This window comes from Diadema setosum, chromosome 10 (genome assembly GCF_964275005.1).
Source record: "Diadema setosum chromosome 10, eeDiaSeto1, whole genome shotgun sequence".
Lineage (NCBI taxonomy): Eukaryota > Metazoa > Echinodermata > Echinoidea > Diadematoida > Diadematidae > Diadema > Diadema setosum.
Genome location: NC_092694.1, coordinates 17,512,466 through 17,531,219, shown reverse-complemented (window position 1 = coordinate 17,531,219; position 18,754 = coordinate 17,512,466). Strand labels below are relative to the sequence as shown.

Here is an 18,754-nt window from a genome sequence, read left to right as displayed (position 1 = left end):
CTATATAGGCCTATTTATATATATATATATATATATATATATATATATATATATATATATATATATATGTATATATGCGTGTGGGTATGTGGGTGTGTGTGCGTGTTTATAATAAATCAAACATGCAAAACGAGGTTTTATTCTTATGTTTGACATCGAAAAAAAAAAGTGCAACAGGGTCCCGGTGAGGAAACCTGCATGATGGAGATAAATAAATAATCAACACGTGATCATTTCTTGAAGAGACAAAGAGAATTGCAAAGTTTCATTGTCAGCACCAGGAAGGGTTTTTTTATTGTTCTTTGCTTCTCATCTACCAGTGAAGCAAATTACAGACAAATAATCGTAGTTAGAACCTCCTGTGTTGATTTCCTTGTTCAAAATTCTCTCCTGGTATGAGCTCATTGTGTAGGCCTTCTGAAAGTAAGATTAGGCCTATATAACTTTTTCGATGTCTTTGATAAATCATTTTGCAAAAGTTGTAATTGTATTCGATATAGCCTCTAGTACCAATTACTGGGAAAGGTACATTACCGATTACGATAGCTGTGTAAAGAGACACTTCAGACGAATAATCCTCCTCTAACATGTATAAGGCAATGTCATGTGTTGGTCTCCCATTCCATAATGCATGTTTGTTTGTTTGGTGTTTTTTTTTTGTTTTTTTTTTTTTTTTTTTGGGGGGGGGGGTGTATTTCCCAACAAGAAGACCCTATTTGTCAGACAGATATAATGAATCTGACCAATCTATGTTTAAAAGGGGAATTCCCTTGCCATTAAATATTTCTCAATCTACAAGAGAGACGTGGAAGACCTTAAAGGGAGTTATTCCGTGACCCGGGGTCAGGGACTACGTGACTAATTACCTAACGGTGAGGCACAAGCTTGGATTGTATTATAGTATGCCACTTTGAATGACTGTGCACATTTTCTTTGAATCAATCTGACTACCATCAGGTTCTCTCTTCATTAATTGGTACCTTTATTCTTTCTCTATATCATAAATCATCATACGGTACATGGTCTAAAAGAGTGTTTTATCCCGAATCACTCGGTATCACATTTTTGTTTGTTTTGGGTGTGTTGTTGTTGTTGATCTTTTTTTAATGTGTGTGTGTGGGGGGGGGGGCGGTATGTGTACGCGCTTGGATGAGCACTGTATATAGGCATTGATTGTGAGAATGCAAAAATCGACTTCCGCAAATATGAGAGAATGAATCATATGTATATGAGTTGCATTGCAAAGCAAAGTCGTGTACATGCACAAAAGGCTCACATGCACTAGCACACACACACACACACACACACACACACACACACACACACACACACACACACACGTAAGGCTCACACACACTAAACAGGCAGATACACACTCACTCACCTCACGTCATTCAAGTCATTATTGAAGAGCGAGCAAAAATTTCCCGGTGTATGCACCGTTTGTATGGTGTATAACTCATGGTGATGTTTGTTTAAAGCAATTGGGATATCTCTTTTGGTATTAGTTTTGGTTTGTACCAACGGCGTAAATCCGTACTGAGGAGTGGGGGGGGGGGGATGGTCACCATCACCACGCTTACAAGCCCATAACCGGACCGGCGCAGCCTTGGGGGGGGGGGGGGGGGGAGAAGCTTGGTGCCCCCCCCCCCCACACGCACACTTTACAGGGATCGGATGTCCCACTCTTTTGCATGAAATATAAAGTGGGAGGAAAGTGGCAGCAAAAATATGAAGACTTTTTGTTCTTGTTGTTGCTTTTTTTTTTCTTGTCAGATGACTTGCGGCGGAAAATCAGACCTTAAAAGTATGAAGACATTTTTTGTTTTTGAAATATCTGTGAGAGAGAGCGGAGCGACCGGGTTAACGGGGGGAGGGTGTTTTTTTTTTTTTATTGGGGGGGGGGGGTTGTCCCTCTCCCACACGAGGAAGATTTTGCATTTTCAGACCTGAAATTCAGCGATCTGTTGCACACTTTTGGTGAAATTTTTGTTTGTTTTTGTTTGTTTTTTCTTTGAAAAACCAATAGAAAATGAAATATTCACAATATATCATTGAATGACTAAATCGTGGTATTTCAGCTCTTGCTCCGCCTGTGCGGCATCACTGCGAAGGCCTACTAAATAGTGGGGCCTATCACCGGCGTAGACAGGATTTGATCTTGGGGGAGCGGTTATGAGATCGTGAGGGAGCGAAGCAAGCGAGGGGGGGGGGAGGGTATGGCAGGGGAGTTTCTCCCTCCCACGGTGAAATCTTTTTACATTGAAAATTTTGACATTTTACAGTCCCAAAACTGCCGTTTGTATTCTTCGCTTTGAAAATTAAGGGGTGCACACCGTGCGCAACTGCTGTCAATCACTGGCAGCAACATCAGGAGAATGGCATAGCGATTAAATGCGAGCGAGCGGAGCGAGCGAGCTTGAAAATTTTGACATAATGCTTTTACATGCTAAAAACTGCCGTTTGTAGCTATACTTCTTCGCTTTGGAAATCAAGGGGGGCCGCACCGGGCGCAACTGTTGTCAATCACTGGCAGCAACATCAGGAGAATGGTATAGCGATTAAATGCGAGCGAGCGAAGCAAGCGAGCTTGAAAATTTTGACATTTTACAGTCCAAAAACTGCCATTTGTGGCTGTATTTTTTGCTTTGGAAATTAAGGGGGGCGCAACGGGTGCAACTACTGGCCGTTACTGGCAGCTATATCAGGGGAATGGCATAACGATTGAATACGAGCGAGCGACGCGAGTGAGCTTGAAAATTTTGACTTTTTACAGTCCCAAAACTGTTGTTTGTAGCTATATTTTTCGCTTTGGAAATTAAAGGGAAGATAAACCCCAAGAACAATGTGGATTGAGTAAAAGCAGCAACATTAGTAGAATACATCAATGAAAGTTTGAGGAAAATCGGACAATCGATGCAAAACAACAATACAAAGAAAATATAAAGGAAATTCAACAAAAATTCACTTTTCTAGAATTATGAAAGAGCAGTGGACCAACCGCTTTCAGAAAGCAGGGGGAATAATTGCTACCCTTAACATATGTCAATATCAAGTTGATGGAATTTGTAATTTTCATGAAAAATTGATTTTTGTAGTATTTTCTTTATATTTTCTTGGTATTGTTGTCCACTCATACGTCATAACCTCCAGTAGTCTCCTCATCCAGCGGTTCCAACATCAAAACTTTAAAAATTCACAACTTTTGCATCGATTGTCCGATTTTCTTCAAACTTTCACTGATGTGTTCTAATAATGTTGCTGCTTTCACTCAATCCACATTGTTCTTGGGGTTTATCTTCCCTTTAAGGGGTGGGGCGCACCGGGCACAACTGCTGGCAATTCAAGTGGCAGCATGCAACATCAGGAGAATGGCATAACGATTAATGAAAGCGAGCGAGTTTGAAAATTTTGACATTTTACAGTCCCCAAACTGTCGTTTGTGGCTCTATTTTTTCGCTTTGGAAATCAAGGGGGGGGGGGGGGGACACACCGGGCGCAACTGCCGGCAATTACTGGCAGTAACATCAGGAGAATGGCATAACGATTAAATGCGAGCGAGCGAGGCGAGTGAGCTTGAAAAATTTGATATTTTACAGTCCCAAAAACTGTCCTTTGTGGCTGTATTTTTTCGCTTTGGAAATTAAGGGGGGCGCACCGGGCGAAAACTACTGGCAATTACTAGCAGCAACATCAGGAGAATGGCATAATGATTAAATGCGAGCGAGCGAAGCGAGCGAGCTTCAAAATTTTGACATTTTACAGTCCAAAAACTGCCGTTTGTAGCTGTATTTTTCGCAGAAAGATCTGCTGCACACTCTTTGATAAATTAGGGAAATATACGTCAATCTCAAAAGTGTACAAAGTCTATCGAAAGGGATCCTGTATAGCGGAGCTTTTGCATGTTTATGATTGCAATACAACGATCTGGTGCATAGTTCTGGCGATATTTGGACAATTTTCCATTAAGAAAGTTCGAGATCTGTCCTCATCTCGGGAATTGCTTGGGGGATAAATGATTTGTCTGCCTAAACACTTCCGTAGGGGCGGAGCAAATGCCCCTTTGCCCCCCCCCCCCCCACCCCCCCCCCCCGAGATAGATTCAACGCCCCTGATCTTCCCTGGGTATGCTCATAGATGTATCCTGACTGAGTCACCCGTCACTGTCGTTTCTCAGGAATGATTCAGGAAATGGAGGGGGTTCAATTATGGCGATATAGTTTTTGTTATTGTTTGTTTGTTTGTTTTCGTACATATCTTGCAGATGGTCCCCAGTTACTCGCGTCATAGCATGTTTACATATTATAGGTCTATACTATTTGACGTTGTCAACGTCTGAGCCATACCTTACAGTGTATGTCGATGTTACTTTCTTCGCGAGCGAGCGAAGCGAGCGAGCGCTTGAGAAAATTATGTATACATTTTCCTACAAGATAGAATACTGTTCAGCTCTGTTACCTGTCTGAAGGCCGGCGTACAATCGTCATGCAATATGACAAAATTGATACAATCACATTTCTGCTTCCTCCATTTTTTTTTTCTAAATTCAGGGGGGATGATTGTACAGGCCATCCCCCCCTCCTCCATTTCAGGGGGGGGGGGATATATCCCCCCCCCATCCCCCCGGGATTTACGCCCATGGTTTGTACAGATCCACACAACATCCCTAACAAAATTAATCATGCCCCGCATATCAAACATGCACAGTCTCAGTCAGTAAGACTCTCTCTTTTAATTCACACACACACACACACGCACACACACACACACACACACATATATATATATATACATATATATATATATACATATATATATATATATATATATATATATATATATATATATATATATACATACCATAAAGTACGCTCACTCCTATAGCTGATCAGGGCCCCATTTCATAATGTTAGAAGTTTTAGATGTTTAGGATAGCATCTCATCAGGAAGCTGGATTCTTGTTGTTACCATGACAATTGTCATTCTAGCCAGAGTTGCTGTCATATCAACTTTTATGAAATGGGACCCAGCTTGTTTCCATTCGCGCCGTTCGGCGGCATATATGCTTACTTACCAAGCTTGTTATGATAAACAGTCCGCCTACCGGGGAAAATGACGTCTTTGAATGTCATCATCGGAGATATCTCAAGATCTCTGTCTAGTCGCCTTGACACCCCGTTCACTTTCTGCCCCTAGAGAAAGATTACTGGTGTGGGTAACCTGAGGAATCACCATGTTTGCCCTATTCAGTGCTTATGTGATGCCTGCCATGTCAGGCAAGTCTTTGAATCACAAGCTCACACATAACACATAAGGACAAAAGCTTATTAAAAGCTGCCGTAATTTGTAAACAATTTTCCCATTGGTATTTTCGATGCTTGCTAAGTCAGGCAAGGCCTTTGAATACAAGCTTAAAAGGACAAAAGCCTGTATAATGAAAGTTGTACATTCTTTCAACAGAATAAAATAGGTTTTTTACTATCTGTTTTACTATCTTATCAAATAATGGTGCATGACGACATAACTTTTGTGGCTATATCCATTTGAATCCAAATCATACCCCATATAAGTTTTTTTTTTTTTTGTGTGTGTGTGTGTGGTTACTAGTTAGCATATCCATTTGAAACCAAATCATACCACATCTTGAATACCATTCAAGATACAAACATGATTAACTTGAATGACATGTTCGTTAATAAATGTGCTATGACACTTATATTTTATGTTCACGTTTAAAAGCTATTCTGACCATCATGTTGGAAACATAGATACACGCATCGAGAGAACAATGTTCCTGCCCATAGCGAGTTTCGTATAAGACAGTCTGAAGTTCACTTCCTGTTTACACCAACACACAAAAGCATGGCGGTAGGCCAAACCACAGTTTGCCTCCTTTTGGCAATTATCAACTTGCATATCAGTCACGCTAATTGTCTCGTATATATGAATTGTAAATCGAAGGAAAGTGGGTCAGACAATACTACATTGTACGTATAACCATTGTCTGAGAGGGGCGAAATGAATCGAAAAAAACCTTGTTACAACACCTCTCGAAAGTCGTTCAAACATTCAACGCTATAGAATTCACATCAATCAATATTAGTCAATTACTATGAAAATATTCAGAGGACACATTCATGTCAAACCTACCAACATGACACAACAAGGATCCGACATTAAACCTGACAACACTGCAAGGATTATAATGTGATCTCCGCCCCTGATCTATTTAGCAAAAGCTGAAGCTGGAGATCTGCATGGTATACATTTCTTTCTCTTGCATATGTAGTTGCGATTATAAGGACCCTCTATGTTTTACCATGAAATAGTGTGTCTCAAAATTATACTGGTCTACTGTTTGTACTTCGTATGATGCCATATTAAAGTATCAGAATATGATTATTTTTTTTTTGTTTTAAAAATGTATAGAAATCGAATCATATCACTTTTTTGCAATGCATCAAAATTTCGCGAAACTACCGCGATTTTTCTCAATTATTTATTCTTAACAAAAAATTCCTTTGGTTCTAAATTGAACATGTCAACATATTGTGTATGTGCAAAGTCATGTTTGGAGACAACACTTTTTTTTTACTGTATAAACCAATATATTACATTATTTTAGCATGCACCATGCAGCATGCTCAACTCTGTTTAAAAATGCTAAATGTTTCTTTACTGCCCGGATAAGAGAAAAAGTGACAAAAGGTGAAAGGAATATGAGTTGTGCTAGTAAATGCATATGCTTTTTGTTCCTATCAAAAGACCGCCACTAAAATTTTGTTACGACCAATAACCATGATAGAATACTATCACGTTTTGCTGCGTTCACCCCGTTTTCCTACGGCCTGCTAGGTGTATCCTCCTTGCGTATAGTTTCTCACCTGCAAGGTAAGTCGTCGTGCCAAGAAGATCAGCACGGCTTGTCACGTTAGTTTGCCTATAATCATTCCCCCGCGCTGTGATGGCGCGCCCATCCCTTTTGTCCTGAAACGTGTTTGCAGTGACCCCGCCGCGTAGCGGGAAGATCAAACATCAAATGCTTCGTTTACATCATGTTTCCGGCGGCCTCGGCATCCCCGTTTGCCCAAAACGTAATGTGCTGGGGTAGATAGGACATCCTTCCGTTTCTTCCCCCTCAATATTCTAGTCTTGTTCGTTCCAATCCTCTCTCCGATGAACATGTGAGCTATCAGACGCCGTTCTCACGGCGTCTGGTCAGGATAGACAACACAATTATTTTCATTCATTCATTTATTTTTCATTTCCAACAAAAACATATAATATATTACAAAAATTGAATACAGTGCGTAGTTCATCATACAAAGTAAAGGATAAATTTACAGAAAACTTGTAGGTATAGGAAAATGTTGGAAATGGGGAGGAATGCTAAAAAGCTGAGCTTGTAGGCTGCATTCCCCCCACACGTAATACAAGAAATTATATGATCGATAGGCTGATAAACATTGAAAATGGATGAAACAAAGAAACTAAGACAAAAAGACCTATAACCTAACTTATCCGAAACAAAAACCCTGAACAAATCCCTACACTAAGTCGCTGTCATGCCGGAAAAGAGAGGAGAGAAACAAAGTAATATGTGTGTGTGAGTGTGAGTGTGTGTATGTATGAGAGAGAGAGAGAGAGATGGGGGGGGGGAGAAAGCAGCTTAAAGGGGAAGGCTAGTAACTGATCAGTGGGAATCAGTGGAAATGCTGGGAGATGATTGTGGCAGTCCTTATGGGATTCATTTAAGAGTTCATTGTATATCTATTGTTGTGTGAAAATGATTTGCTTCAGAATGGTCTCATATTCAAGTAATGTGCAGTTTAATGCTTCCAGGTTAGCGTCCCTGGTCAGTGACGGAGCATTAATCTGCACATTACTTGAATATGAGACCGTTCTGAAGCAAATCATTTTCACACAACAATAGATATACAATGAACTCTTGAATGAATCCCATAAGGATTGCCACAATCATCTCCCAGCATTTCCACTGATTCCCACTGATCAGTTACTATAGCCTTCCCCTTTAATGCGCGGAGTGAAGATAAAAGACAAAAAAAAAAAAAAAATAGAAGGACACGAGAGGTAGTGGATGGATGGATCCGCTTAGCTGTAATTTCAATAGAATATAAGGTTGGATTTTACACTTCTTTGCAACCAATAAAGAATCAACAATTCTTATAACTATTCAAAATATTTTTCTTCAGATTACTCTTATAAGAACTTAAACTTGGAGATGTTCTTAAACTGTTAGAAAGGTTGTTCCAATATTTAGGTCCAGCAAATGTAAATATAGATTGTGTAAACATAGTTCTAGTTAAAGGCAGATGGAATTCTGCCGTCGTGACCCACTACGAACCGCAGCCAAATATTGTTACGGCCTATTAATTGCAATAAATTGCTTTTAAATAGCACCGATACTGCCGTGGGATTTTTTTTTGGACAGTTTATAAACTAATCTGACAGGGCATTCACGGCAATCATAGTCCGTCACGTTTGCCCCATCCCGTCCAACCACGTTTTCTCACGTCCATTACGTTTTGTCCAAGGGGGATGGCCTGAAACGGGACTGCCGTGGCCGCCGAGAACATGGTGTAAACGCAGCATTAGAAGGAAAAAAAAAGTTCGTTTGAGCACCATGAAATGATTCTCAGTATTGATACTGTCACAATGGCGACACATTTTTTGGGCTCGTGAAAACCTTTCGCAAAAAGTGCCTGTCAGCTAGTCATATACATAAGCACCTTTTGCAAAAGGTGCCCATGAATACCTTTTCCAATAATGGTGCTCGTGTGTACCATTGGAAAGGTGCCTGTAGGTACCTTTTTGACTGAAAAAAAAAAAGATGCTCACATCCTGTGTTTTAAAGTGTACTCCCGACCACCTCTTACCAGTGTCTTGCAATAAATGGTTCTAATCCGCATCATTCGAACAGTGCTCCTGAGCACCATTTCGTTGGAATAGATTCTAATGAGCACCTATGGTAAAAAGCTGATGACAGGCACCATTTGAAAAGGTTCCCACGAGCACCAAAAAAGGTATCGCTTATTATGTGACAAGTGCAGAGAACCATTTAACGGCACTTAAACATTTTTTTTTTCTTAGAGTGTAGCACTTAATTGCATTAATACCTCGGTGCAACGCTCGGACGAGTGTCTGTTTTCTGCACTGTGTGTCACAAAAGCGACACCTTTTTTTTTTTTGGTGCTAGTGGGAACCTTTTCAAATGGTGCTTGTTATCACCTTTTTGCCATATGCAAGGAGGTATACATATAGTATCCTTATTTAGTACGCTTTTGGTGGTCAGAGACAGGTATTTGAGATTTCGTAATCATATATGAACATTACAGTACACCTTTCTTTACAAGTTTATGTGTGTGGGGTGTGCATGTGTGTGTGTGTGTGTGTGTGTGTGTGTGTGTGTGTGTGTGTGTGAGAGAGAGACGGCCTTTACTCTTTGGCAACCACGTCAGTAAATGCTGTTTTTTATGTTTTGTTGTAATAATAATTTTTGTCATCTATTGCCTATTTTCACAAGGTATCAAGAAGGAATCTTTTGATGAGAACATCGCCTTGCAAAGAGGAATCATCGAATCGCTGAAGCTGGACAACATGCGAAAGAAAATGAAAGTTTCATTTTTTGGAGGGTATGTCATATTTCCAGTAACAGATATAATAACGATCATTTCATGCCGAATGTTCATTTGACAATATCGATGTATAGGGGGTTAAGACACAACAGCAACCATAGAAATCATCTTATGGCGTATTGCTATGGGAATGAGAGACGTTGTTATATGATTTCAGTGTAACTGTGATAATTAAGTGTAATAATTTGTGAATACGTTTCTGTAACCGTAATAATTCTTTTAATTTTTTAAACAATGGAATCACTGATACGCATGACTTCATTAACATTGATTAAGCGCAACGAAAGACGTAAGTAAAGCTTCTTTCAAAAGGCAAGTTAAATAGAGACCATAATATATTCTCGATTGGCTTTTGATATTTTCCTTTCTGTTATGGGTGAGTTTTTGTTTAAACGTGGAGCAATGGGACGTTTTAAACTGACTTGTCACTCTCTATAATATCATGAAGTTGACAGCGAATAATTTGAAATTAGCGATCCAAATAACAGTGTATTCTGATCTATAGCCGTCATCATGCAAAAGAAAAGTTCTATATTATGGTAAAAAAAGGATTCTGATATCAGTGGCAAGTAATGCAAATAACGATTGTAATTATTTTGACAATTACCCTTTGTAGATTCATAGCTATAAAATATTCAGATCCAAGTGACACAAAATGCATATGCAATGCCTTTTACAAAACAGTTTTTCTTTGTTAAATTCTTCTTGCAACCTTGTGCAAATACATCAGTAAGAAAAGCTACTCGAGAGACAAAATGGGGAGAAAATTAAAAAATGTATAGCTGTAGTGACTTATAACTCATTTTTTCTCTGAACACATCCGACATGGTATTTGTATCATCATGATTTGAATCAGTAATCTGTCCACAAAATATATACACTAGACGGTGACAGTGCATAAGCAAATGGGGTTCAGTCCGACATGGAGTCTTATTGAAGTGCACTTCTATTCTCCACTTGGCTTCGATAGAGTGAGGTGGATCATGCACAATCAAAATAGTCGAAGTCTTGTCGAAATTTGACGTAAAATGAAAACGAAAACAAAAAGCTGACACTCTATGGCATTGATCACCTTTCCGGGGGTATACTGACTCTTGAATCGCATTTCATAGGGCAGTATCCAGTTCCATGCAACCGAGATGGTTAACATGCAAACAATTTGTTTTGTTTGTTTTTTCTTTTAATGAAACGTCAGACATACAATACTATGTTCCTGAACAAGCGTATAGCTATAGCGTATCATAAGAATATTATACTCTTTCAAAGAACAAAACAATAACTCAAGAATATAAGTGGCCATAGACATTAATAATAGTCAGTTCCTCATTCAGCCTTGCATATAGTTGGGATGTATGAAAACCGTTTCAGCGCCATTCCCCAGAATGCAGAATAATACTAATGACAAGTATGTGTAAATAATGCACACACACACACACACACACACACACACACACACACCAAACACACACACACACACAAACACACACCAACACACACACACAGACACACACACACACACAGGTAGAGAGGAAGAGTGAGAGAGAGAGAGAGAGAAAGAGAGAGGGGGGGGGGGATTACAACCCTTCCAGTGGCGTAATCTACTGATGGCGTTTGAGATAGTCATGATAGTCCTGAAAATATTAAGTATTTCACACTTCACCTGGGTCTGGGGTAATACAGTATAATAATTGTCCAGGGGGTAATCGCCGTAGAACCGGTATTATCCCTTATACATGAGCAGCGCTTTACAAAGAATGCACTTTCCAGATTCAGATTGAATTCAAATGTTATTTCCAATAGCACATTAATTCTTTCAAATTTAATGATGAAAAGACGTCGATGTAATACAAAAATATTAGCAGGCATTAAAAGCGGAAAAGAAAAAAAAGGTAATTGCGTAACCCGTATTCATAAGCTGTTTGCACAAAATTATTGTGTTGCTGAAAAAGAGAGGACCACGTAAAAGAATATTGGTTAAATACCCCCCCCCCCCCCGGCATGGTATGTCATTTCGCAATATCTAAGCAGTGGGGAATTTTCTCTGACTGATAAATTTCACACATCACCTGATCTTCCAAGAAGCGGCACAAAATGAAAAAAAAATAAATAAAAAGCAGGGACGAATGTTTGCCAGCTAGTATCTCAATTGTAAAGGAATTATACCTACAGTGCAAACTTATCAGATGTTGACCTTGTGAAGGTAGGGACTTTATGTCAGATGCATAAAAACCGTGTATTAGTACACATCAGCTAAAATACAACGGTGAATAGAGGAAGAATAACACAGAGAGGTATACAAAGAGTGTACCTTGTACCTAACTGCGACCAGCCCGAACGCGAAGCTCCCACAGTATAACTGGTTCGATTTATACCTTGTATATATTTTCCTTGAGTTTGAGATCAAGCAAACGGCCGCTGCTGATAAATAAAGTATTTGATAAGGTTGCTGTGAGAAGTATTTAAAGGTATTGAAAAGATATGGATATTATGGCAACACTTTGCTCACTTGTTTTATTCGGTGATAATCAAGCTTGATACCGTAAAACGAGAGATCAGCTCGCGCAAGAAATGTCCCGGTATTCTACACTTTCATCCTGTATTGATAGGCCTACACGTAAAGGTTGGGGGAGGGGGGATCCAGGGATAATATGCAATTTTCATAATGCTTTATCTTGAATTGACTGCCGTAAAAATAGGATTATATCTTTGTTTGTTTGTTTGTTTGTTTGTTTGTTTTTTTTTTTTTTTTGTGGTCTTGGCTCATAGGCTCATAAACCTGTTTTTCCCATTCACCGGCCCATACACTCCACTATAGTGTATCCCCCTCCTTCCACACACACACACACACACACACACACACACACACATACACACACCCATACATACACACACCCATACACACACACACCCATACACACGCACACACACACACACACACACACACACACACACACACACGCAACTGATGACAACTCATCCTCTGATAAACTTTGAATTATCAAGAAAGTGGTGAAAAGGATACTGCTGGGAAAAATGTCCCCTTGATACAAACGCGAATCAATCGAAGTTCCGGTGTTATGCAATTCAAATAGTGAGTAAATGTGTAACTAATTGTCAGTCCTTCAGCTGCTTGGTCAGGAGTCATCAAACTCGTACACCGACCATCATGACCAAATGTCAGGTGATAATAAAAATCATAGAAGCGATTAATGCTTTTTCCTTTTTCTTCTCCCCTTGGGCTTCACAAATTTTCTCTTTTCATCTTCTATTTGGCAAGCCAGCCACAAACAACCATGTTTTTTTGTTTTTTTTTTTAATCTGGTTTTGTGTTTTGGTTTTGTTTGGGGGATGTACAGGAACAATGAACCCTGCTTACTCTTTATTAAACTTATTGTATTACGTATCGTGATACCATTTGTTTTGATTACAAATCTAATGTTATTGTAAGTGATAGACAATTTGCCATTCTTCGACGTAAATGGACACCAATTATTCAATACTTAAAGAAATTGGCATGATAAAAAAAATGTATGGTATACAAGCTTCTGTGTAATTGGGTGTAAAAAGTTGACTTATGAAACGATCATTAATTTGAGTAAACTGAATACTTTTTTTTTCTTGTGATCACATTGTGATGAGAATGTGTAGTTTGATTGTTAAACACATGTTAAAATAGGATGAAGATATTGCAGAAACAAATTATATCAAATCAAATTTAATCGTATGACAATTCAAGTCCGATGAGGAGATAGCAGAATGACATTTTTCCGTCTTAAAAAGGTATTCTACACAACTATCCATGCACCATATACAAGCAATAATAGGCGACATTTCAATCATTAAGATTTTGACGTCTTTGTATGTGCTCGTGTGTGTTTCTAGATAATATGGAACTTTAACTTACATTGTTGACTGTATCAGTTAGGTTTGTTTCCAATTGCAGGATATGCTTGATATCGAATTTTGCAATGAGAATACGTTACTGAAACTGTGTTAACGAGTCCTTGGAATTCAGGATATTATAAATATTGCACACCTATTGTTTGAAATGTTGGATCGAGTGATAGATGGATCTTCTCCGCGTTCTCATTTTTTCTTTTCTTTTCTTTTCTTTTTTTTTTTCCATGATGACAGTGGAAATGATGTCAAGTGCTGTGGCATAAGGGTATTGCATTATGAATTCTGGTAAGCCCTTTTCTGTGCTAATGAGCCAAATGTGCGCAAATTTCACACACACAGCCCTGGACAGGTAATTAATGCGGCATCCAGAAGGTTAAACAAGAATATTCATTATGTAGCATAAAAGAAGAGTATCATTTCCTGAAAACGTGTAAACAGATAATAACAATGATATTGTGGAAGAAAAAAAAAGAAAAGAAAAAAAAAAAAAGAGCTCCTTCTTGAACCGATTTTCTGCAGGACAAGTAGCGGTAAAACAACCACCGTCAACGCCTTACTGGGCCGGGAGCTCCTTCCGTCCGGCATGGGTGATACCACGGGCTGCTTTGTGCAGGTGGAGAGGCTGCATGAACATGAGCTGACAGTCAACGTAGATGGCGGGCTAAGTCTGAGCAACTCGACAAGTGTGAAAGATTCCAAGGTGCAACCGAATGAGACAGGATGTGACGGGGGCAAGAAGAAAGTGAAGTCTTATTTTTGTTTCCAGAAAATAGAGCGGGGAGAGCCAGAAGCGAGATTAGGGTTGCATGAGGATCAGAAGCAACCGTTAGATGAGGAGGTTAGTGATATTGATTACAAATGTATACAGCTTTTTTTCTTTTTTTTTTTTAATGCCTCCGCCACGAAGTGGTGCCGGAGGCATTATGTTTTCGGGTTGTCCGTCCGTCCGTCCGTCCTTCAATTGAAGTAATCAATATTTTGTGGAAAGCATAACTAAAAAACGGCTTGAGGCATCCTAATGAAACTTGGCATGTATGTATGAGTGGGCAAAGTTGTGCCTATCAACTTTTAGTTGCACATGCTCAAGGTCAAAGGTCAAAAGGTCAATGTCAAATGCTCAAAGTTTCACCGCTTCCCCCATATCCATGCAGTGCCTGAAGGTACTTTCTTGAAACTTAGTGTATATATGTACTACCAAAGAGATTCTGCAGAGAGAGTTTAGGTCATGAGTTCAAAGGTCAAGTCAAAATATTGAAATTTCACGTTTTTCTCCATATCTCACAATTATGGTTCAAGGTATCTTCGTGGAACTTAGAATATATGCATTTACTGACTGGCAGTGATTATCTAGGGAATCTGAGGGTCATGGGTCAAAGGTCAGGATCAAAGGTCAAGGTCAACTCCTCAAAATGTCACTACTTCCCTCATATCTATGCAATGCCTGCAGGATTTTTTTTTTTTTGAAACTTGATATATATAAATATGTATTACCCAATAGAGTTTCTGTGGGAAGTTTCTTTCCAAAAGGTCAAAGGTCGAGTGAAAGCGCTAAATTTCACTTCTTCCTCCATATCTCGAAATTAAGGTATCATCATGAAATTTAGTACATATCTATGCATGTTCTCCCTGACAGTGATTCTCTTGGAAACTTTACGGTCATACATGTAAGGTCAAAGGTCAAGGGTCAAAGGCCAGGTTTAAATGCTAAAATTTTACCATATGATACTGAAAGTACACTTTTTCTCCATACCTTGAAAATTGCTCAATGTATTAACTTATAGAAGGGTCAAAAGTCAAGTGAAAATCCTCAAATCCCCAAATACCTGCACTCTTAGACAATTTAGCCATTCATCCAATTAAACCTAGTTCAAGAAAAGTGAACATTCAGCACACTTATGACAAATCTGTCGTTTTAATATTTTGTCAACTATGTGAAACTGTCATCACACATTGTCAAGACATTGTACTATAGACCTATTTGGAGAACCATACATTGTGGCGGAGGTATTAATACCAGTCACCACAGCGACATTTCTAACAACAATTGTAAGTTATCAAACATATCAAAGTGTATATACGAAATAATAACAGCAACAATAAAGATGATATTGATGACAGTAATTGTAATGATAAAGATGATGATAATTATGAAAAAGCAAAAAAGGGGGGATTGTACTATAGACCTATTTGGAGAACCATACATTATGGTATGGCGGAGGTATTAATACCAGTCACCATAGCGACATTTCTAACAACAATTGTAAGTTATCAAACATATCAAAGTGTATATACGAAATAATAATAACAGCAACAATAAAGATGATATTGATGACAGTAATTGTAATGATAAAGATGATGATAATTATGAAAAAGCAAAAAAAGGGGGGAAAAAGCACAAAAAACCAAAGGGAGAGAGATATGCATGCAAGTACTTTGCATATGTTATGTATGCCCATATAAGCACAAACAAAATACAAGTGTGTGTATGTGTAGGTTGTAAAAGGGCTGTATAAAAGAGACTCTGACAAGAGGAGGAATCAGTCGGGAATAAAAGGTGTGCAGTAGGAAAAGGCGCAAAGAATTAATTTCATATTTTATTTTATTATTATTCTATATACACTTTGATATGTTTGATAATTGTTGGTCGACTCTTACTTTCATTTTGTTGCCTCTTCCTGATACACCAGGTTAGGGCTCGCTGCTTTGCTCAGCTCCCCCCCCCCCCCCCCCACCATGCCCACTCTTGCTGTTATTTCACTCTTTTCCTTTCTTTATCCCTCTTGTTGTTCCTCATCTTGTTTGATGTTGCCTCCCTTTTCATCCTTCTCCTTCAAAGGTTGCCCCTATGGTCCTCGGGATCACCACTGACCCTCCTCTGCCTTTTGTCTGTCTACCCTCCTTGAATCCCCCTCCCTTCACTAACGTCTTGTTGGGCTCCTTGCCCATGACCTCCAATCCTACCCTTTTGTTTTCTATGTTCTGTGTGAAACTGTCATCACACATTGTCAAGACATTGTACTATAGACCTATTAGGAGAACCATGCATTATGGCGGAGGTATACCAGTCGCCATAGCGACATTTCTAGTTTTTAATTTCACTTTTTTAATATTCTACCAAGCTGTATAGGCCAATTGATATAACATTACAATTATGACTATGATTATGTATTTCTTCTACTTTTTAGTGTAGCAAAAAAAAGCTGCTGAAAACTGCTTATCCAATAGTGACAAGCCAATCGCCAATGGAGTAAAATGGAGTCAAAACTTTTTAAACATCTTCAGACATTTCGATGATCCATACGTTCGATCAGTTCATTCTCCTACTTAAAAAAGCTTAATCATGCAATTTAAATTCTAAACGAACTGTCAGTTCTGTTTTTTATATCACGATCAAGGTCCGTTTCTCCATTCGTGCATTGTTGCTGTGTTGCAATTTATTTTATTCTTTGTCAGTCATTGTGTGTGTGTGTGTGTGTGTGTGTGTGTGTTTGTCTATGCACACATGTCTGAAATGCTGAATAAGTAGGTCCTAATAAGTAGTAAATATAATGATAATAATAATGATGATGATGATAATAATGATAATAATAATAATGATAATAATGATAATAATAACGATAACCGTAAATTTGTAGCCTCGATTATTCTGAAATTTAATACCCCCCGATTTTTAAATATACATACTCTCAAAACAAAACCTAGACCTGAAAAGAGCTTGCTTGAGGCTCGTGCGACTCGGAAATTAAAAGAAAAACGATAGAACCGGAGATTGGATAGCAAACCCTGGAATATTTTGGTAATCAGGAGGAACAGACGGAAAATTAGTCTATTAGTAGTTTGTAGGAATAACATACATTGACACAGAATTCAATAATGTAGTTCGTGACTGATATCATTGTCATAGTGTATTTTTTCCATATACTCTCTCGCTGTCTGTCGCTCATCAGAACTTGAACAGGTTGGTAGATGTGAGCTCAAGAACATCTCTGGATTCCAGTTACATTCTAAAGATCTACCTCGATGATAATGAAACCACCTGTACTTTGCTCCAACATGATTTGCAACTTATGGACTGGTTAGTTTCTGTTCGCCTCTCGACTATCTTTGACCTCCTGAAAAACATAATTTTATTGTATTGTAATAATCATTGTAAATCACTTTTTCTTAGTTTCTTTGTTTTTCTGTACATGAAGTAGATATTGGACAAAATCAATCAATCAATCAATCAGTCAATCAATCAATCAATCAATCAATCAATCGATCGATCGATTGATCGATCGATCAATCAATCAAGAGCAGGATATGTTAGAAGAAGAAAAGTTAGCAGTTATACGTAATACGTTGTCAATACATTTACAAAAGTGGGAAAACTGGAAAAAAAATTGAGAATTTGCTTTGCGTTTATTTAATAGAGTAGGGTCTGCTGCACATCCACCAGGAAATGCCTTTTCCACGCACTCGTATTGTAATATGTGTTATAATGTAAGTCAGGACACACAGGTTTCAGTTGCCTTTGAGGTTTTCACACAGGTTTCAGTTGCCGTTGAGGTTTTGTTGTGATGGCGGTTTTGGAAGGGGGAGGGGGATGGGGGTGGGGTAGTAAGAGGGAGAATGGACGGGGGTATAGAGTGGTCGGGGGTGCGAGGATGGGGGTTGTTTTTTGTTTTTGTTTTTTTAACAATAAACTTCAATCAATGGATATTGATATTTTAGGTTGGATTGAACGAAAGCTGAAAAGAAATTATTTTTTGGGTAAGTGATTTAGTTAATAGAGTTTATAATGTAATGAAAGAATAAAATTGTTAAGAGAATGAGGGATTAGTAGTGTAAAACTAGAAAAGAAGAGACGTTTATATATGGATTGTGTATATGGATTGTGAAAAAAATGTATCAGAGTGTATCAAAACATATTAAACTGATGTAAAGTTTTGGTATAAATTTTGTATTTATTGATGTAAAGGATTATGAAATTGGTCCAGAGAATTTTGTATAAATTTGTTTGTATATATGTTTCCCATTGATGAAGAATAAAATATTCTTTAAAACAAAAAAAGAATTAATCTGGTATTCAATCTACCAATCCTCATCCCAATCGAATTTCGATTGTTTTGCTTCCTTATATGTATTCAGTATTTTATTGCAAGACTTAGGCTGGACAAAGTTACAATTTATGAGCGTTTCATTGGTACAAACTGAAG

General features: G+C 38.4%; 1 protein-coding gene across 1 annotated transcript in view; it reads left to right on the top strand.

Moving 5' to 3' along the window:
- The window catches only part of LOC140234524 (transmembrane GTPase fzo-1-like), a 33,197-nt gene that overhangs the window by 481 nt on the left and 13,962 nt on the right, over nucleotides 1–18,754 (top strand). Inside the window, exons 2-4 of the mRNA XM_072314566.1 lie at nucleotides 9,545–9,653; nucleotides 14,076–14,394; nucleotides 17,504–17,631. Coding sequence (XP_072170667.1) covers nucleotides 9,545–9,653; nucleotides 14,076–14,394; nucleotides 17,504–17,631 — 556 coding nt within the window. The remainder of the gene's footprint in view (nucleotides 1–9,544; nucleotides 9,654–14,075; nucleotides 14,395–17,503; nucleotides 17,632–18,754) is intronic.